Consider the following 22,374-nt stretch of genomic DNA (forward strand, 5'->3'; position numbering starts at 1 on the left):
AGACCCATCCAAGGACAGCTTCATGAACTGCCCGCTGGAGGTGATTCCTCTTCTGTTTTTAGAAGACTGTGTTCCCTTGTACAGGGACAAGTTTGCATTTTCTACAGCAAATGCTCTGTTCTGCACTGTAAACGTACATAGTGATGCTCATAGTGCTCTCAAGAATAAAAACATCCACGAGGAATTGTCAGTGACGTATTGCAAAGGAGTATTACAGCACTGTGACATCAGACACCATGCACAGTTTCAGCCATGGCCTCTGCCCAGGCCTGTCTAAGTGAGTAGTGAGCTTCATACTGTGCTTCCAGTGAACTCCTAATTAGAACTGCACCAGTCCTAAAAAATAATCAGAGCACTGAAACACTTCCTTGAAGAGTGTTCACTGATCTTCAACTTATAGACACAGTCCAGGATGCAGCTAAACAAATACAATAATGTGATAGGTGAAAAACTGTTAGGCACAAAGAGTTGTAGTAAAAACGTGTATTTATAAATGACTTGATTGTAGTTATGAAATGCATACTAAATAGGTTTCAAAATTATACTAAATTGTGAGGAGCTGCTGAGGTCCCTGTGTGTGCTCAGCACAGAGCAGAGGAGCTCAGGGGAGGCCTGATGGCGGCTGCAGCTCCGCACAGGGAGCGGAGGGGCAGCGCTGAGCTCTGCTCTGTGTGACAGCGACAGGGCCCGAGGGAACGGCATGGAGCTGCGTCAGGGGAGGGAGGGTGGCGGTCAGGGACAGGGTCTGCACCGGGGGGCGGTGGGCATGGAACGGGCCGCGCAGGGCAGTGGGCACGGCCCCGAGCGCCGGAGCTCAGGGAGCGTTTGGATACCACTCTCCGACATAGGGTTTCACGTTTAGGTGGCCCTGCGTGCAAACACAGGACTTGGGCTCAACCACCATTGAGAGTCCAACCCCGCCTTCGCCGCTCCCGGGACTGCGCCGTCCCGCGGCGGGAGGTGCTGCGAAGACGGCGGGCGGTGTTTGCTGCTTTACGGCAGGTCTGTCGCAACGCGCGGAGCGTCGCCGTTGGGAGCGGAGGGAAGTTTGAAGCGAGGCGGCGTGATGGCGGGGCAAGGTGGCGAGCCCGGGGAGCTCAGCCTCGTGGATAAGGGCGTGAGGAGGTGAGCAGCGTTCCTTGCGGCCCGGTGGGTCGTAAGCAGGGGAGAGGGGCTGGGCTGTGCCCGCTGTTCCCCTTCCTGCTGATGGCGGTGCCTCTCCCCCGCAGTTTGCTGGAGGTCTCGTTGAGCTCGGATCTGCACACGCTCAATATGCACTGCAACCGCATCGCCAGAATCGAAGGGCTCGGCCACCTCCGGAATTTGCAACATTTGGACCTGTCGTCTAATCAAATCCGCCGCATGGAGGGGCTGAGTGCCCTGGAGAGCCTGCGCAGCCTGAACTTGTCCTGCAACCTGATAACGGCAGTGGAGGGTCTGCAATGCTTATTTCTGCCCCATTCTCAACGGATGAGGCTTTATGTGTTAAAGCTTCTTTCTGGAAGTATGCCTGTGCCGAGGCTGTGCTGAGTCAAAACAAACTGCTGGCCTTATTGTGTACATTTTAAAACGTTCACGTGATCTCTTTAAACTTTATCACAACAAGGTGCTGTAATTTGGAAGAAAAAAGTGTGCTTATAGTTTTATATATATATATATATATATATATAATAATGATAGTTGATAATTTGTAGCTGTGATTTTAAAAGGCATACATAATGTGCAGGTCTGAATTTGACAAAGCAGAGTGTTCTGCAAACCTTACTGTCTCTATTTCCCTCACTTTGTTTAGGACTGGAGAAGCTCTTTAATTTAACTACACTGAATTTGTCATATAATCGTATACATGATCTCTCTGGTAAGTGACTTTGGCATGGGTAGAGCAATAAAAAGCATTTGCCTCACTTCAATTAAGAAAAAAAAATCAAATGTGTTTTCAGAGGTTTGTTTGGCCTGTTGAACAATGCTGCTAAAGGTGGTGGCTGCTGCTGCTTTCAGCTGTTAATTTTTTTTCATCGTGGTTTCTTCTGAACTGGAATTCATTCTTCTGTATTTGGCACTGCTGAGCTTCGCCTTTGTGAGCTTGACCATGTAGCTAATGGTCTGGAGCTGCTTGTGTTTAGCTGTATGAAAATGGGAGTGAATGTTCAGCAACACCAGACACTGCAGGCAAACAGTGAGTTCACATGACTGTAGCTGCCTAGAGATCCTGATCTGGGCTGGTAAGGTGCTGGAACAGGCTGCTCAGAGAGGTTGAGGATGCCCCGTCCCTGGAGGTGTTCAAGGCCGGATTGGATGGAGCCCTGGACAGCCTGGTCTAGTATTAGATATGGAGGTTGGTGGCCCTGCATATGGCTGAGGGGTGGAAGCTTCATGATCCTTGAGATCCCTTCCAACCATTTCTATGCATTTCTATGATTCTATGATCTAGAACAATGAACTTTTTTTTTTCAATTTTTTTTTTTTTTTTAATGAAAAGGACTAAGCTACATTTTTCACATATGTCTATGCTGTAATAATCTGAGTGAAGTGAATCTGGAAGCTCTGTGATTGTGCTACTAATGTGATCAACAAATGTCATTTTAATTACTTCATGTTCTTTACTTGAATCTGAAGTATTGTGAACGAAATGGATGAAGAAAGGGGAGCTTTTTCCTTTCACAGAGAATGGGAATTCTGCTTTGCTATGCAAGAGAAATAAAATTCACTGATCAATTGTAGAGCTATGCTAGTACTATGTGCACAAAGTTTAGGCAAATCTTATAATCACTTCTGTACTGAACTGCCTGCTCTGTTTACTCAGGAGTATAGTAAACAACTTTATTTCTAAAGTGAAAAATGCAGTGCTTTTGGAAGATGCTCCCAAATGATTAACATCTTCCTGTTCAATAGCACAAAATTACAACTGTGGTTACGATGTGAAAATTTTCTTCTGAACCTTTTGTTGAAATGGTCAGTTGTTGTTTCTAACTAAGTTTCAAGTTACATAATGAAGAGAGTTTGTTGTAGGAAATTGAAAAGATCATTTGTAACAATTTTGTTAATGAACTGACTTATGAAAAGGAACTTCAAGCAAAATGTTTTCAACATACTTCTTACTATTTAGAAACTTATCTTTAAAGTTAACTTTCATAAAATTGTATGCTGTAGTTTACAATACCTAATATACTTAGCCAGGAAAGTTGAACAAAAGTTTTTACATCGTTTCCAATTATGATGTATTGTTGCCTGGATATTTTCCACAGTATGCCATTTGATCTAAACAGAATCACAGCAGAAATCATTGTTTTGTATTTTCTCTTAAATTTTCAGGATTCCAGTGTCTTCATGGAACCCATCATAAGATCAGTTGTATTGACCTTCGCAGCAACTGCATAAACAATATTAATCATTTACTGCAGTGCACAAAGGGGCTACAGTGCTTGACCAATTTGACATTGGAAAAATATGGAAACACCAATCCAGTTTGTTATGCAGCAGGTATGTGTGTTATGACAGGTAAATAATTTGTGCTTTGTTGAACAGTAATTTTCCTTAAACTGTTGGCTGGGTTCTGAAGCTTGCAAATTCGTTCATAAACTGGCCAGTCTTTAGAAGTATGTATTCTGACAAAATGAATTTGTTTTCCATAGTGAAACATTTTTTTTGTTTTCTCCAAGTATATTGTCAAAGTTGTGAATCTTCTTTGCGTTTGTAGGGTTCAACTTTTCATATGTTATTTTAGGAGGAGGACAAAGAGTCATTTGCAGCAAGAGAAAGATCAGTAATAAGCACTTTCCTCCTTTTCCCACAGCATCAGTAAGCAGTGACAGACAGAATGTGAGACAGTACATGTAAGATGGTAATTATATTAGCATTTTCATTCATTGAAAAAGGACGAAATTATCCAAGTCCTTTTTGAACTTGCCTTTCATTATATTTGTCTTGTATTTTCACCATTTTGTTGCATTAGGTCTGTATTAAAAAGTTGGCTTTGCAACTGCCACATGCTAATGGTGGTGGGAAGATCCCAGTGTAGACCAGAACTATGCTGGCAGCTTCCTAGCTCATTTATCTTGGTGTGTTTTCTGTTGAGAGCCTTTACAAGCAGGCAATAGCAGGACACTTGTAGATAACTCACTATTTTCACAATGATTTTTTTTCTTGTTTTAATTTATTTTTTTGGTGATTAACTTAAATATGGACTTTTCCTTAAGGTTATAGAGAAAGTGTTCTTCAGGCCTTGCCCCAGCTGGCAGTTCTAGATGGAAGAAATATTCATGGTGAGCCAGTAGAGTCAACAGAAGGAAGCTGTTCGAATTTGCAGTGTTTAGAAGACATTTTGAACTGTTTAACTTCATCCGGGTCCCCTTCATCCAAAGATCAGGTGCCATAGTTTGCGTGTACTGGTTTTAAACTTAAGAGATTTTTGTTTGTTAGTTTGTTTTGTTTTATATTGCATATAACTCATTCATGTTACAGAGCTTACTTTTTGTTTTGATAGAAGGCCTTACCGTTGGTGACACCGCACATCGACCAGGCGTTAGCTTATTTTCGGCAGCGTACAAAAGTACCAGTACAAAGTTCTGTCAGTTCCTCTACAGAGCGTGTTTCATCTTCAGAGCCTGAGAAGTCCATACTTGATAAAATACAGAGCGAGATGAGGATTCAAAAATTAGAAGATCAAATTTCACAAATACTGCAGAAGGTGATTTTTATTTTCTATTAATGCACAAAAAGTTCTGTTTGTAAAACAAGTTCCTTTTGATTCTACAAAAGTTCACTACGAATGACACACAGTTTATACTGGTACATATGTTGACTTCATAGTAATTTGTATTTTGAAAAACTAAGAAGGAGATTAAAAAAACACTTTAAAACCAGCTATTGCACTTTGATTCATGAAAGTTTCATATTGACTGAAAACCATGGCATATGTGGCTAGAAGGACTATCTGATCATATATTAGATAGCAAATTGTTTTCTGATTGTTTGGTTTTTATTCTGAAGCCATCAATATATGTGATTGAACCAGAACAAAATATGAAATGCAGCAGAGATGTAGAAGTTGATTTTGCTAGCTAGGTTGCTCTGATATGTTTGTCAGGTATGTTTTTCTGTGTTCTAATAACCATTTATTGTGTACCTTGGAAACATGCCATTTTTTTTAAAGTGCTGTATGTTTTACATTTTGCACCAATCTTTCCTCTATGCCTAGTGAGTTTTTTTAGTAAACTTAAGTTATCTCAGAAAGTTACAGTTATTTATTCTCAGGCATGCTGTTTTATTTTGTTTACGTTGTTTTTATAATACTGAATTATTTTAGCAAAGAGGAAAAGGGGTAGATTGGAAGCTGCTGTTTACTTCTCTATGAAAAATACATTGTAAGTCTTAACTTCCCAAAAATAGTACCTTGATAAATGTTAGAAATGAGCTAATTAGAACAGATAGAACTTCAATCTGTTCTTAGGTATCTGATGCCTCAAGAAGAGAAGCCTCTCCAAATGTTCTTAAAGCTAAGAGAGACACAGATCCAACTTCTGAGAGTGAACATGAGACTGAGAAGGAGAACAGCAAAAAGGCTGTGAAAAGAAGCAAGATCCCTACTTACCATAGAACTACTTTATCTGCTAGACGTCACTTGAATCATCCTAAGACCAGGATAACTGACAGGTTATGTCCACGTTTGCCATATAAATAAAAATTAATTAAGCTGAATGTTGTTGGAGTAAACCTAGTTTGTGTTGAAGTATTTTATGAACGTGATAGGTTGAGTGAACTTGAGATAACGCTCTAAAAATCATTAGCTACTGTGGCTTTATAACAAAACTATTGATTAGCAAAGCAGCTGTCAAATTTCTGGTGTTTATTCTTGGGGCAGAGAAGGAGAAAATTACATACTTGTTGGCTGACCCTGCTGATAGTGCTTAATATATAAGCCCTCTTTTTTCTTACATAAACTCCTACATCTGCATTTTTTTGTATGTGCCTTGCATTTTGAAGTGGTATCTTTATAAAATACAGAAAACCTTATCTATATATTATTTAACTTCTTGAAGTTTATTCATCAGTTGCTCAATCATTTACCAATATGAGCGTCTACTGTATTTTGGTGAAAAGGAAATTGAACTGAAGATTCCAAAAAAAAAAAAACCCTTCTGAATTGTAGCAGTACACTTATTCATCTTTCTTTTAAATTATGTAAACAGAATTTTTCATTACAGAAATGCATCACTGCATGAATCAAATTAAAAAAAATAAATCTAAAAAGATGTCAAAACAGTTATCAAGAATATAGCTGTTCTCTATGCTGACAATGAGGCTGCTGTAGCAACAAGTCTGAATGTACAGTAAATATCAGAAGTGTGGGACAAATTATGATATAAATTAAACCATTAGATTATTTGACTCCTGCAGCTCTACAGCTACTCTGCTTTCCTAAAATTGCTTTATATCCATCTGATCAAAAGATGTTTTTCTAATAGCATTACTAGTATACATGTTTTTACAGCTGAAGATTTGAATTTAGCAGTTTGCTTCTGGACCTGCTTACAGATTATTTTATAGATGGCTTTGAATTCTGTACAATTCAATTTATGTATTTTATAAGACAATACAGTTCTTTATCTGAATCTTCAATACTTTGAAAAAATGTTTAAACTCTGCATGTCGTTAAATAGCTCTTGTTTTTCTGCCATTGAAGGGAAGAGAAGAGCTCCTCAAAACGTTCACCTTCCTATCAGAGGAACTCTCATCTCAATTCATCATCAGATAGTCCCAATTTGGAAGTAGTGGGAAGAAGAGCTGATGTATTAATTGGAAGACAGAGCAATATGGAAAAAGTGGATGATGTGAATTCAAACGCGACAGAGGAATCCACATACCGAGTATGTTCTGCAACATTTTGAATATCAAATGTGTGTCTCTTGGTGAAACTCAGATTTGAGATGCCAAAAATAATGGCATTTAGGATAAAAAATAGTTCTGTACTGTCAACTGAAAGAGAATGTTGTGTTTTGGCATGGTCACTTTACTTGGTCTCTCAAATTCACAGTTATCTTTTTCTACAATTATGAATATCGTTCTTCATTTTTGGCTACATTTTAATATTACCACATAAATTGATGCTTACTACATTCTTGTTTAGGCGCTGATTCAGGAACTTGATCAGGAAAAAGAAAGAAGGTGGAAAGCAGAACAAGCAGAGAAGAAATTAGTAGAGCATGTCAAAGAGTTACAGAAGCATGCGAAAGAGGAAAAGAATATTCAAAGTATGGCTGTATACACTACAGAGAGGTAGGAAAATAGATACTGTAGTATATTTTCTTTTTTTTCTTCTCATTTCAATTCATAGGCTGAGGAAATGAGAATAGTTTTAAAGAATGTGCTTGGAAAATGACGCATCAGAAAGTACTTCTTGAACTTCTCTCAGTATTACTTAGTGAAATTCCTTTCTACACTCTGCTGAAATCCAGTCCTGGGCAATACTTAATGGGTTGTCACTGCTTCCTTGAAAAGATATAAGGGAACAAGAATGTCTGTCAGTGCTTAATACCCTATTCTTCCTCTTCATATCTGAGAATGGTATCAGTGTGCCACTTAACTCTGGTTCTAGTCTTTTTCTTTCCAAGCAATCGCTATTTTGATTGTTCTTTCTCTTTCAGCTGAGGCACTAGTAACTGTATCTTGTCTCATGTCACACTTCCAGTTCTTAAACTTTTTTTCCACTAGTCCACATAGCTGGCTTTTTTCCTGTGTGAACAAAGATGTTTCTGGCAGTCCTGAGCTGGGCAATGGGCGATATGTTGTACAGGTCTGACATAGCACATCTTTGCATAGACTGCAATCCTAATCCTTGCAAGCTGCTTTTTGTTTTTCATAAGTTCTCCCTTCTAATGTAGTTGTTGACAAGTAACATTTTGTTCAGAGATTATTCCATTTGTCTTTCTTAATTGCATATTGATACTATACGTACAGTTTACATGTAAAGCAAAATTATGTTGGAATGTGTTTTCTTTGGAGACTTATCTATGAGGTTGTATTCAGCCTTTTTATTTATTTTAAAATAAAATCAAATGTAGTAATTCAATGCATAGCTTTGGTAATCTTTTACATATTATTAAACAACTTTGCATGACGAAGTTGCTCATAATACAGTTCACCAAAGAAGCACAAGATGCAGTGCTACAACCCTTACTAAATAAATGTCTATTTCTTAATGTAGTTGATATTTCTAAATTCAAAACCTCACGTTATACAACTTCATTGTATTTTTTTCTAAGGTTAAAGGAAATGATATTGAAAGAGAAAGATATTAAAATGAGACTGCAAACAGATGTCCAACAGTTGAAAGATGAAACTGAAAGACTTACAAATGAATTAAATCAAGCAAAAAATAAAGAAGCAGAACATCAGAAGGCTATGCAAGCTTTAGAAGAAGCATTATCCAAGATGGAAACACAGAGATTGCAGCAACGAGCAATAGAGGTAAATATTTTTCATAACTGAATAATGTGATTGCAACAGAATGGCAGTGTAGTCTTAAGTATGAATAAAGACTAGACTTTAGATAGTGGTTTTGTTTAGCTTTTTAATCAAAGTGCTTTCTTCACAGCCAGAACAAAATGGTAATTGCTGAGAACTTATTTTAAAGCTGCTGTTTTGTTGGGTTTTTTTCTTGGGATTTTTGTTTTGGTTTTGATTATACAGCTGGAGGTAATGATGGAGCATCTTCATTTAGCATATGAATAGATTCGGTGCTGGAACAAATGCTGTCACTGTTTCTGACAGAATAGTTTATTGGTAAAGTTTCAGTGGTCAAAGGCAGCTCTCTTCAATATGTACATTACTGTTGTTTGGTTATATTCACGTTTCAGCTTGCATTTCATACACTTACAGGAACTGTGTCTTAATAAATCCATCTTCAAAAGTTTCTTAACTGCTAGCACAGTACTCTGACTGCTCTTACCCTAAAGGAATGCAGAGAGCTGGGGAGTATGCTGACAACCAAACTGCCAGTGCCATTCCAGTTATAAGTTAACCACCCTCCATTCTGGGTTCCCCTATAGAGTCACAGCCTAAAACAAGTGCCTAGAACTTGTTTACAGCTTTTTTTTTTTTTTTACCTCCAGCTGCATCTTCAGAAGAGTGCAATTGTGCTATGGTTCCCATTCAGCTGTGAACACTCAAGGTTCAGATGTAACCAAAATACTGCTAGAAGCCTTTTTCGGGACATTGAATGGCTCTTCTATTTGTCTCATCACTTTTTTAAATAGCCTGAAATTCTTGTGAGTCTACAAGTGGCCTTCAGTTTATCTGTTTTGCTGTTGTTTTTTTGTCACTTCAGAAGGTACTAAATTTAGTAATTTGGTATAGCAGACATTGTTTTCTTTTTCTTAGAAAAAAAGAAAACACTTGCTGGAATATAAAGTATTTATTTTTCCTGTAATTAGATTTTGGAAGTATCTTCCCTCTTGATAACCCTCTTGATAATTTAATAATAAATAATAGTATCACCATTTTTATCTTGTTTTTATTAGGGGAAGGTCTTTTTTCCTGTCTTTAAGGTCCTGTACACCAATAGGAGTAATTGTGTTTCAAATAAAGTCGTGATTATCTAGAAACAAAATTATTGGTTTTAATGCTTAATTTACTTTTGATTTATTTTATCAACTCTTAAGATTTATGAATTCTTGAATACTTTGTAGAGCTTTTTTATAGTACAAATTGGTAGTCAGCTTCCTATTAAGGAGACCTTTACTGCCATCAGTGGTAAATGGCCATACCTCTGTGCAGTCACAGTCTAAGGATTTCAGTAAACATGACTAGATTATTTAGAGGCTTTAAGTGTCTGTACATCTAAATTTGTACCATTTTATTCTGGCACTCCTTAAATTTGCAAGTGTTTTAACTTGAACATTTTTTTAAAACTGATTTTAGAGGGCACAAAACAGCAGGGATGCAGTGAAATGTATCTGTATCTTCCCTTGAAGAGGCTTAGTGTATGGAACATGGGAACTTATCTTCATACACGAGTCTCACAGTAGCATTTATACAACTGAAGTTAGCATACAAATTTTAAATAATTCCATCATTATCAAATTGAAGCTTATAACAGGCAGTAGCACTTACTCAGTATTCCTAAGAGATATAGCAGGAGATAGAATACCTTATTCTGATAGATCAAAAAAAACACATTATTTCCAGTGTCTACTATGTAGCTTTCCTTAATTATTGTTTTTCATCCTTCAATATCAAGCCAAGGGAAGCATCGTGTAGGAATTCAGAATATAGTTCTGCTATAGTTTTGCTTTTTTTGTCTTGTGGAGGTTGAATTTTCTGTCTGTTTCTGATGAGAGCTGGAAATCCAACTAGCTTATCTTTATTGCATTCTATTTCTACAGTTAGATAATTGTATAGTCATACAATGGCTTGGGTTAAAAGAGACCTCAAGGATCATGAAGCTCCAGTCCCCCCACCACATGCAGGGCCACCAACCTCCCCATTTAATACTAGGCCAGGCTGCCCAGAGCCCTATCCAACTGGTCTTGAACATCTCCAGGGACGGGGCATCCACAGCCTCTCTGGGCAGCCTGTTCCAGCACCTGAGCACTCTAATAGTAAAGAACTTAAATAAACTTAGATAACTAACGCACAAACTAATCCTGAGTAGTGCACTAAGCATTCACACCTTTGATACTCTGCAAAGCAAAGGGATTTGAATTTTGTTAGTATCGAATTTAGAGAGATAGGCTATGTCCATTGCTTTGCTCAGGAGGACAGATCAGATCGACAAGGTGGGTAAGTCATTAAAACTTGAGCACATAGGGATTGAAATGAATAGTGCAAGTCATTATGTGATGTAAGAGTGTCACCACTGACATCATCTTCTGCTGTTTCTGTTGCATGTTCTAACCTGCAGCCTTCTGAAGTGTCCTGATTCTGAATTACTATTTCATGAGTAATAAAATTTTTTCTATAATTATTATCTTTTTTTTTTTAATTTGGCTTGCCATGTCAGAAAATATTCTCTGTATCTAAAAGGTTTTGATTATAAAATGGAATTCTTCATGAAAGCTTCATGGAAAAAGTGGAGTATGCCATCTGCTGTTCATAATAAGTGTTCTTTTTCTTCGTGAAATCAGAAGAGAAAAACTCTGTTCAGCAGCTATAAGCTCTAAGATGCAGATTTTTGTTTTTAGAGTGTGTAAAAATAATTAGAGATAGCAAATACATAATCTAAAATGTTTTGCTTGAAACCAGTACAAATGTTAGAATATGAGAGTTTATAACTGAGAAGATCATTCTACAAATATTCCTGTCCTATTTATGTAGGACAATTTCTACTTCTTTATAAATTAAATAGATGTCCTTTGTTCTTGCTGAAAGCTATTTGCTTTTTTTGTGTTGTGGTATGTTAAGTTAATGCTTATATTTAAACATTTACCGTTAAATTTCTGCAACTGTAGGAGTTTACTAAGTAAAAAGAAATGCTTTTTTTGTGGGTTAGGTAACATTATAAAATTCCATAAAACTTTATGAAAAATTCTGCCAGTTGCGAAGCATGATTTAAACATAATGGCTTGTATAAAAGTGCTACTAAAGCACCTGTTTTATATTTTGGTACAAGTCATGAAGATAGGTAACAGTTTTAAGTCTTGTCCTCTTGTTTTTATGATTATATACAGATGAAACAGGTGCAAGAAGCAGAGCTTAAAGCATCAGCAAATGAAAGAGAATTACAGTTACTTCGAGTATCTCTTCGACAGCAGAGGGAGAAGGTAAAACAACTGCATGAACTTCTTATATTAAGAGAACGAGAACAAAGGTATGGGATCTCTATTAACTTGCTGTGAAAACAAAGTAGAACACGTTAATATTGCAGACATGTTTTGAATGCGCTCTGCCAAGTGTGGGAGGCTGCCTTTATGGGAGAGGTGTTCTCTGTAAAGTATGTAGTTATCTTCCCACACATTTTTGGTCTCTTTTATGAATGTCTTCATAGCTTTTAGACTCCTGATTTGCAAGTCCTTGTAGGCAGATGTTCTTCTTTTGTCTTTCTTTTGATACATTCTTGTTTTATTATATGGATGAACTTGCGTTATGTTATGGTCTTTAATTGGGAAATAATCAGGTAAAACTGAAGTCACATTTGAATTACTGTCAGAAAGTTGGTGTGTGTGTGTATATACTTATGTACATATCTACATATGTATTTGTGTATGTGTGCATATGTACTTCAGTAATACAAAGTAATTCCCCAAGATGTGAGATTCTGTAGCATCTTGCATTAGTTTATTATTTTGGGTGGGTGGCTTGATTGGCTGTTTTGCCCTCTCCTCTCAGAAAAGTATGTATGTATTCATTTATTTATTGAGAATACTTGAACACAAGTTCTGTATTATTGAGCTAATACAATCAAATAAATGTACATGTAAAACAGCCAGTTGTTTTTGGTGTACTACCATGTGAAGAAGCTTATTGATAAAATAAGCTGATAACACTTGCTTAGCTTTGAGCTTAAATGTATTCAAATACCAAAATAACTGCAGGTTAAGATGGGAAAAATCTGATCGCTGTGTTTTGAGAACTTTACTTTATTCTGTTAAAAATTCCTAAAAGATGTAACATGAAAGATGGCAGACAGATTTTGTTATTTAAAGCAAATGGGCAGAATAGTCTTGAAGTACGCTGTACTCCATCTTTCTCCTATGGATGTGCAACCATCCTGTATGGAGGCACATCCTGGAGCTCTTTAGGGCCTCATTGCAGTTGCTTTTAGGTTTGGGGTCTAAGTGGGAAACAACAATTATTGGGTAAGGAAAGGGAAGAAAAGTTATCTGGCTATACAGTGGCTTTCCTGATTCCCTTCTCTTCCTGCTCTTTGTGATTCTGCATTGCCAGGAAAGCAAACAAACATTAACAGCAAAAGAATAATGGAATCTTTTTATGAACATTTGGATTGAAAAGTAAAGCTATTCCTTTCTCTGGATGTTGTAATAGTAGTAGTCAGAACACTTTTCTCCATCCCAGGGCCATAGTCATGGAAGACTGAACCCTTTTAGTGAAACTAAGGAATGAATTCCCTTCATTATATGGTTCATTGTCTTTTTTAATAAATATTAAGGAAATCAGCTGAAGTAGCATTGTCAAATACTGTAGTTCTTTTCTATGTAGTTCTTGTATATGTTTGGTAACTCCAGGAAAGAACTTGAAACCCGAGTTGCTTTACATGGACCAGAGTTTCAAGCAGCTGTGTCAAAAGAAGTGGCTAAAGAGGAGCAGAGGCATGAACAGCGTGTTAAAGACTTTGAGGAGAAAATTAATACATTAAACCAGAAGTATACAGAGTTAGAAGATGAATTCCGTTTAGCTTTAAGGATTGAGGCAAAAAGGTTTAAAGAGGTAAGAGAACATTTAATCTTGAAGTAGACAGAGTTGTAGTGCTTTTAAATGGGTAAACTTCATTCTTAAAGTGTTTGTTCCAAGGACTCATCTGAAAACGCTGGTAGTTCCTGCTACTTTCAAATGTAAATGATTGGAACTTAACTGGTACAAAACCAGCTTTGGATACTCATTATTTCACATCGAGTTACTAAACTTAAATTTCCCTTTTATTTGAAAAATGGGATACCATTTTAATGCTTACACTTTTTTTCAAAGTGTTTTCAAAAACATTTTTCAAGAGTTCTTATGAAATTTCAGGTACAAGAGGATTTTGAAAATGTTTCTGCTGATTTAGCTGAACATCAGCAGGCCCTCTTTGAGTTTCAACAAAAGGAAAAAGAGATGACAGTTCTGATCCAAGACCTAACAAGCATAGTGAAAGAACAGAAAGCAAAGATTGCAGAATTATTAAAATCAAATCAGGAAACCACAGCAAACCTGAAGGTACTTCTTTCAAAACATTTAAACTATATATCTATTTGGGTTGGAATTTTTTTTTGTTTATTTTAATATTTTATCTAACCTGTAACTATTCTGTACCAGGTAGATTGACTGAAAGGTGCGTATTTCCTTTAGCGTTAAAGCAGAGTAACTCAGATCAGCTTTTATTCTTGTATCTCCTCCTTATTTCTTACGAACACTATGCTGTCTGTACTGCAAAATCCAGAGTTATTCTTGTTTTCAGAGAAATTGCATGCTTTGCCTTGTGAGCACTAGCAGCTAATATATGATCAGGTGGTTGCTCTGAACTCGGCTTTAAAAATATACATTAATTTCCCTGACCTTTTGTAAAGTCAAAATAATGGATTGTGGTTCTACAGCTAAAAAACTGGAATTGCACTGCACATGAAGTAAAAATGAAACTGTAAGTAGTCAAGTGTTGTTCAACAACTTTTTAGTGTAATCTGGTCCACAGATTTATCCAGTACTTCCTTGTTAAAATTTCTGTGCAGTACAACCCCTGCAAAGCTGATTCTAATCTTGTTATATCACTATTGTGGTACCCAAACAAAACAGGATTCTGCCTGTGACCGATGTTGCTTAAAAACTGAAATACAAAAATAGCTATATTAAACAACTTTAATATGTAAAACAAAAAAAATTGTGTAATCAGAGATAAATCTTGATCATGACAAGAGGAAGTTGAAAGCATCACAACTTCTGTCTGTTTTAATATTTTAACTTTGTTTATTCTCATGTTTCTGACATGTACAATTCTAAATGAGTTTTTGTAATGGCATTAATCAAAGTTGGCTATTTAGAAAACAGCTTTGTAAATGGTTTTGAGGGATTTAAGTATTTCTGTTTGAAGCAAACATCTGTGTCTCATTACTGGGAAGATAAGCAAATTTTTAAGTCAGATGGAAGCTTCTACGCAAGCAGAATATTTCTCAGTTTATTGGTATTCAGCAAATGAAATTTCAACTTTCCTAGCTAGTTAGCATTGATTTGAGATTCTGAATACTTGTTTTAAAGAATCTTTCTTTATTTTCCCATGTTCATTCACACAGAATCGAACTGAAGAACTTGAAACTGTGATTGAGCAGGACAAAGAGAAGGCTGGTCAAGTGGAACTTCTGAAGAAGGAAAATGGAAAACTTATTTCTCAGCTGACCGCTCAAGAATCTGTAATTGATGGATTAAAAATGGAAAGAAAAATATGGGGGCAGGAGTTGGCACAACAGGGTAAAACACACACATTACATATATATATATAATATTATATATTGCAGTAAAACTGCTGCTATTCAATATTATGCTTTCCAAGTAAACATCCCAACATATCCATAATTATGACGAGATCTCTCAGTGCCTTGTTGATCTTACCCAGTTGTAAGGATGATGTGGAAAAATACTACTTCTGTAGTACCATTTATAGGAACTTTAACAGCAATTGTGAGAGTTATCTGTGAGTGCATTGTATCTGTGTGCCCAAAATGTCAAAATGCCATAATGCTATGTGAAGCATTTTTAAATAAGAAACTATGGAAAGAAGTTTCTGTTGTGTTATGTAATACTGCATGTCTATCAGCTAAGTCAAGTGTGGAAATTTTATTGACATCTTTTATTAAAAATATATCAATAATGCATTAAATGTGGGTAAAAAAAAAGCCCTGGCTTTTTTTGTCCTCTGATTCTCATGAGTCTTAGCACCACTTTGTAGTTTCTTCTGAGATTGGTGGAGTCTGAGAATTTCTGTTCATTTTTTTTTAGGGAAGTTTTCTTAAGGTAAAATACTAGGCGGGATGTGGCTCTGGACAGCCCTGTCTAGTGGTTGGTGACCCTGCACACAACAGGGGGGTTGAACCTAGATCATCATTGTGATCCTTTTCAACCCAGGCCATTCTATGATTCTATGGTTCTATGATACTAGCCTTCAGTTCTGCCGTTCCTTTTAAGTTTTTCTTACAGATTGCAGTGTTTATAGTGGGCTGAATGATGACATTTGTTTAATATTGTTGTTTCCTCACCTCTGACATCCTGAAGTTATTTGTAAACTGATGACTGTAGTATATGAATGTCCTGTACTATCTAGGAGCTCACCTTTCTCAAGATCGGGGAAAACTGGAGGCAAAAATCGAGGTTTTAACAAATGAGGTGGAAATTCTAAAGAAGCAGAGGGAACAGGACAGTGATGCTATACGAATTAAAAACAAAATAGTGGACGATCAGACAGAAACAATTAGGAGATTAAAAGAAGTAAGTTGGATGTGTTACAATTTGTTTTTACGTAAAATTAAGACTTGTAATGAAAATTATTGTAACAGCTCTGATGGAGACATGGCTCTGCACTCCTAGTTTTACTAATTCAGAAAGTGCAGGCAAGCTGTCCGTAGCAACTGATTTCATTGAGAGCAGAAGAGAGTCTTGTTTCAATGGATGTTCATTGAATCTCTCATTGAATCATAGTTACATAAAGACTTTTTGCCTTTGCCCAGTTATTCTCAGTTATTCTTGATAATGTTTTTGAGAGAGAAAGTCCAGGAGAGTGTAATTCTTCAATTTGTTGGTTTTTTTCTAATAACACAAGAAGTTTGTTGCAGGTTTATTTTACCAGCATAAATACCTATTCTGCTTTTGTCAATCAGTATATTAACAATCCAGCTACTGTGTCTTGATGAGTTTATTCCATTCCATCTCATTCAGAGACTTAAGTGTTATTAAGTCAGTCTGCTTTTATTCTGTGTAGACTAAGCATATGTTTTTTAAGGTTAACAACAAAGTTAAAATAGAGTATATCTTTTCTATTCTGAAATATTTTTTTCCCATAGGGCTTACAAGAAAGAGATAAACAAATCAGAAAACAGCATGAAGAACATAAGCGTTTTCAAGTCCAGTTGGATGAAAAAGCTACTGAATTCGAAGAGCTTATGGAAAAGCTAGAAAGACAAAATGAAAGAAAAGAGCAATTAAAGCAGCGTTTAGAAGAAAAAGAAGTAGAACTTGATGACATGAGGAGAGCACACAGGTGATGGATACAATGGGCAGTAATTCTTTGGGATCCTAATTGTTCACAGCAGTTCCATGAAGTCTTCTTTTTTGTCTAGAAAGTAGTTTCTTGCTACTAAAACTTACAGAGCTTAAATCTTTTTCTGTCCTCCTAAGAAGCAGAATGATAAATATATACATTTTATTTTCAGTGCACTGAAGAAGAAGTGGCAAGGTAAAGATGAGCTATTAAGTCAGCTGGAGGTACAAGTTAAACAGATGAAGGAGAGCTTTGATATGAAGGAGAAGAAGCTGATTGAAGAGAGAAATAAAAGTCTTCAAGCTCAGAGGTGAAAACCTTAACATTAATAGGTTATTCTGTTAGCTGCACAAACAAAAATGTTACAGTGACAGAATGCCTTTGGTGAGTAATTAGCAATCCCATTTCCAGGAAACTGTGAGTAGAAGTAATTCTTGCTCTACAAGTGACTTTACTACCCAAACCCAGTATTCAGTTGCAGTATTTGTCCTTTAAACTTTTTAGCTATATTCCAGTTCTCTTTGAAAATAATTAGAGCCTGCCCCCAAGTATGCTGTGCTTTTGGTTCACTTCTCTGAGGAAGTTTGACATCAGGATTCCGTGGTAGAGACTTGTCTGCAAGTCATCACGTGTGCTGTCTAGAGTCATGTACTGAAGTGCTCATACACATGAGGCAGTCTCACAGTCTGTAAGGGGCATTTCTTTGAGGATGAGCCTGTCAACTTTCTTTTTTGTTATCAGGATGCATAGAACTGTTTGCCAAGGTCAAGCCAAGCAACTGTGGCTGGAACTTGAATATAGGCGAGAGGCCACAGCACTTTACTGATGTCTGTCAGACTTATGTAAATACCTTGATCTAATACCTAGAAAAACTGAGGTGGAATCCACAATACTTACCATGACCTAGGGTAAATGTTGACAATAATAATAAATATTTAAGTCTGTAAGTGAGTATTGGTAAATTATTTCTCACTCTCCTCCCACACAAGTGATAAAAGGTTTTCAGTTTCTTTTATTTTTCCTCTTGTACTGTCAATATTTTTGAGCAACTACTAATAAATATATATAAACAAATATCATACCATAGAAAATGATCACAGACTTAGATGATGCTCAGTTATTTTATAGACATATGGCACTTCAGAGACATAGGGTAGACCTCTGCCTGTGATGAACTTGGATTTGTTAGTAGGGTTTTTTTGCTTTATTCCTTGGCCCTTTTTTCTTGTTTTCCACCCAACTATTATTAAGAAAAGACTAATTAGATAAATTCTGCACATTTACTATCAATAACAACCACTTTTTATTAAAGTAGTGAGTTAGCATGATTTCAGTTTTTTGCTTTATCTTTTTAAATGAAGTACATTAATCATGCTTCAATGAAGGAAGGTCATCTGATTAATATATGAAAGAAAATATTTTGATAGTCAATTCTGGTTTAAAAAAACAATCCACAACAAAAACACACCAACCACACCTCAAATGTAATGGCTTTTGTAAATGGTAATTTTTTGTAATGGTTTTGTAATGGCTGGAAAATCAGTCGTGAAACTGAAATTTTACCTGAAATAATTGTTTTGTTTCAGAATATTGATGTAAATCAATTCTGTAGTGGAATAGATTGCTTTGTTTTCTGTTAATGCATATTTTAGAATCATCCCCAAGCAGAATTTGCTTGGGAGTCTGATAAATGCTTCAATTCTGTGAAGTACACTCTTGTTTGTGTGGAACATAGACCTGGAGGCAGTCTGCAGGATCATGTAGTCTATTTGCCTTCTCAGAAAGCACAAGTATGATAGGCCAATGTTTGAAAACGTATGGTGCTATGAGCCATGTTAACATTAGAAAGTCTGAATCTTTTTATTTTTTTCTAGTGATTAAATGTTTCAGCTAAGTGATTAAATGCTTCTGCTAAGAGTGCCAGAAGCCCTAAATATGATGCATGAAACCAGAAGATGTGCTTGAGAAAACAAAATATTTCTGAAGCTAGATATTGAAATAACTGTTTTTGTGCTTGTGCTGTTGAAATCTTACCAAAGGCAGGATTGTGCAAAGCAAAATGTTTTATATTTTTGTTTCTTTGGAAGAATGTAATTTATTTTTCATTATTATTATTTTTAGGATTGCTACAGAGAGGCTTCGTGAAATGGATGATACTTTTAGAAAACAACTTGAGTCAGTATTGGCAGCTCATGAGGCAGAAATAGTGCAGCTGGCAAATGAGAAGGAAAAACAAATTGAAGCAGCAAATGAAAAAGTAATTTTGATACCAAATTAATATGTTTATTTTATTTGCATTTTTATTCTCCAGCTACTCCAGCAATGATGCTTAAAATCACTGATCTCTATTAGCCTGTCTAATTACTTGATGGAGACAGCCCTAGTGTAGTACTCCATCTTTTCACAGTAAGAAAACAACTAGAGCTGTACTATGGTCAGGTTCTTGGAGTGAAGCAAATGAAGTCGCACGTGATGCAACTGTTACTAGTTGTCACCTTCCCATTATTCTTGCTGGTGTAGATAAGGAATGATTATACCAGACGTTCCATTTAACTTGCATAGGTCTGTGTTAGCAGTTGATGTTCTTGCCATGTGTTGCATTCTATCTTGCTGTGACAAAGCAATTTTTCTATGTAGTAGATATTCTAGTTTTTACATTAATAGCAGTGTCCTACTAATTAATAGTTCTTTTTTTTTATTTTTTAATTAAAATTCTGCTACTGCAAATTCTGTTCACTGGCAAAATTGTGATACTTATTTAAATATCTGATGCCTTCTAACATGGACTTTGTTGTTTTCTGATTTAGAAGTTGTTTGTCCTGTCATGTCTATTTGTGGCATTTTTGTCTAACTCCTTGAGAAAGTGTTTTTTTTACTTTGGATTATCATTGCAGTCAAAAATTTTTTTCCATAATATAAAGTTTAAAACATAAACCTGTTCTGATTTAAAGATGCAACTCCTATATCTTTTATCAGAGTTAAAAATCAGCAAGAGTGTATGTTTGTTGGCAGTACTAAGGAAAAGTTAGATCTGTACTTGTTTATTTGATCTGATTATTTGATCTGTATATGCTTTCAGGTTTACTACGTTGAAGAAGAAATGCGTCAGCTTCTGCAAGAAACAGCAAGCAGTAAAAAAGCCATGGAAGATAAAATAAAACGGATTACGTATGTGTTGAATGACATTCAGCAAGATCTGTGAAGCTTTATGTCTTCCATTTCAGAGTTGTTCTTTACAAATGTATACACTAAAAAGAATATTAATTTAAACAAATACACTACAGTGCACTTCTTACTTGGTTTGAAGTGCTTCTAGAGAACAAATTTTATATAGAATTTTGAGGGCTTGGGAATCAGGCAAATACTTGTACAGTATTTTTATAATAAATACTTATTTCTAACCCTTGGTTATTCTTGAGTGTTCTGTCAAAGTTGGATCAGAAACAAATTTATTGATTGAAATCATTGCATAAATTGAGACATGACTGTTTGAGTGAGAGAAGAATGTAAAAGCAAAGGATGTTTTCTAAGTGTGAGAATACAAAAATGTGTGAAGACAAACTTAAAGATTTCCTGTTTTGTGGTACAAATTCTTCTAATGAGCAATCAAAGAACTTTACCTGAAAATGTTTGTGATCTGCACATGCTGCAGAAAATGGCTTTTCACCAGGCTGCTGAAAAGTAGGAGATAATAAGCTTTAAGTTAGAACAATCACAGTAATGTATATATGTTAGAAATTTCATCTCCACTCTACTGATGCATTTATTTCATTTGTTTATTCTCATTCTACTGAACCATAATCTGAAGTGCTTAATACTGTGGTAGTAATTATAATTGTGTTCTTTCTTGGTACACCAGGTGGTGCTATTTCTTTCCATCTTGCAACTCAACAGCTAAAGCAGACTCCTGTAGCACAAATGACAACAGACTCAACTAACCTGACTTTAGCATCACTTTGTTCTGCATCCCAAAATGAGTTCTCTAATATGGAATAGCAGTATACATAATTTTGTATGAGTAGTAGTGCTAATAGAAGGCCACAGGGCTTTTGTTAACTGTGCAAGGCCTGTTGGGCTCGTTGCCAACATGTTATGAGATCTTGTGTAAACCATAGGCTAACACGAGCTGCTTCTTGTCATGAGGTGCAGCTTCATCGTGGAATGGAGGCAAAAGCTTTGGAAATATGGGCACAAGCTGAAAGCAGAGGCTGCAGCACCACAAGTATGCTAAGTGCTCTGCAAATGCACAACACTGAGAACTGGGAAGACACTTTCTTTCCATTACAAAGTTAAGCTTCAGCAAAGAAAAAAATGGAAGGGCTGAGAATTGTTTTGAAATTGTACTGTCTTATAAATTAGGAAGATCCCATGTGTGTGGGATGGGACAGAAAAGACCTGCTTCAGTTCTGGTTCCCTACATCCAGCACTGACAATGAGGGAGGAGCAGAGCCATCAGCACCAGCCACAGGGCATCCCCTCTGGTACTGTACTCTCCCAACTAATGTATGTGTGTAATGATAGACTTGTTAAGGACTGACTGCTTTGAAGCAGTTTGATGATATTTAAAAACGAGTATATGCTGATAACAATTAGTAAGGTGCAAGATTTAACTGTTAGCACATGTCTGTTGTTATAGTAAATTTTGTTGTAAAGTTTAAAATTTGGTTGATTTATCAATCTGACACTATCACAGCAACCTTCTTGATTGCCTGACAAATATCTCAGCACCACCAATGTGCAGATGAAAATATCCTCTCAAGGTGACCTTGTGCTCTGCACACTTCTTTCTTTGGAGGCTATGTAATAATATGGAAAACTGTTCTATACCATCTACATGGATGGCACACCAAAAGGCTGGGATTTCTGCAGCAATTCAGAATGCTTTTCTGTTGTTCACCAAGTGTTTCTTTGGGCACTTTTCTAACTCTTTGACCAAGCCACATTCTAATATTGCAACTGAATACTTGGAATGCATTGTCAAGGTAGCACACCTTCCTTGTAACCACATTCCGTTTATTAATACCAGCCTAGGTTTCCTCCAAGTTTTTCATTCTGAAACCATTTCCTTATTTTGTCATAGGGAGCTGTTACTGTTTTTTACCATAGGTTCTTATTGTTCCTTGCTCTTGGCTTGGAAATCTTATACCGTAGCACCCGGGCACATACCTGCGGTAGCTTTGTTTGTATTGTTTCCTTTTCACATGTCTGATTCTACCTCTGGCATTATTTCCTTCTTTCTGCCTGCATAGATTTCTTAGAGTTTTTTTTTAATGTTAATTCCTATGGTTGGAATAGGTCTCAAAATGTTAAATAGATACGAGTGTGGCGCAGATCAGAACAGTGCCAAATGGAAAAACTTCAGTCTGAGATTACTGGAGAGCATAAAATAACTGAATAAATAAGAATCTAATTGAAATATGGACTCTGGCCATTGTCATCTGTATAACATGTTTTCAGGTATTACTCACAACCATTTAAAA

At 36.3% G+C, this 22,374-nt stretch overlaps 1 protein-coding gene across 2 annotated transcripts; it reads left to right on the plus strand.

The window, feature by feature from the left end:
- Nucleotides 1-1,007: 1,007 nt before the first annotated feature.
- Nucleotides 1,008-20,295, plus strand: LRRCC1 (leucine rich repeat and coiled-coil centrosomal protein 1). 2 transcript variants are annotated; one of them, XM_042870124.1, is made up of 19 exons: nucleotides 1,008-1,125; nucleotides 1,230-1,435; nucleotides 1,793-1,858; nucleotides 3,313-3,480; nucleotides 4,197-4,366; nucleotides 4,484-4,687; nucleotides 5,450-5,652; nucleotides 6,683-6,866; nucleotides 7,127-7,275; nucleotides 8,262-8,466; nucleotides 11,667-11,806; nucleotides 13,182-13,383; nucleotides 13,684-13,869; nucleotides 14,937-15,111; nucleotides 15,962-16,125; nucleotides 16,698-16,894; nucleotides 17,067-17,204; nucleotides 19,016-19,151; nucleotides 19,974-20,295. In XM_042870124.1, the coding sequence occupies exons 1-19, from the start codon at nucleotides 1,067-1,069 to the stop codon at nucleotides 20,094-20,096; spliced, it is 3,075 nt and encodes a 1,024-aa protein (XP_042726058.1). In that variant the 5' UTR covers nucleotides 1,008-1,066; the 3' UTR covers nucleotides 20,097-20,295. The 2 variants fall into 2 exon arrangements, with proteins under 2 accessions (XP_042726058.1, XP_042726059.1); XM_042870125.1 differs by having other exon boundaries at nucleotides 4,487-4,687.
- Nucleotides 20,296-22,374: the final 2,079 nt, after the last annotated feature.

This window comes from Lagopus leucura, unplaced genomic scaffold, assembly GCF_019238085.1.
Source record: "Lagopus leucura isolate 7727_CA_CO unplaced genomic scaffold, USGS_WTPT01 Super-Scaffold_100002, whole genome shotgun sequence".
In the NCBI taxonomy this organism is placed as follows: domain Eukaryota; kingdom Metazoa; phylum Chordata; class Aves; order Galliformes; family Phasianidae; genus Lagopus; species Lagopus leucura.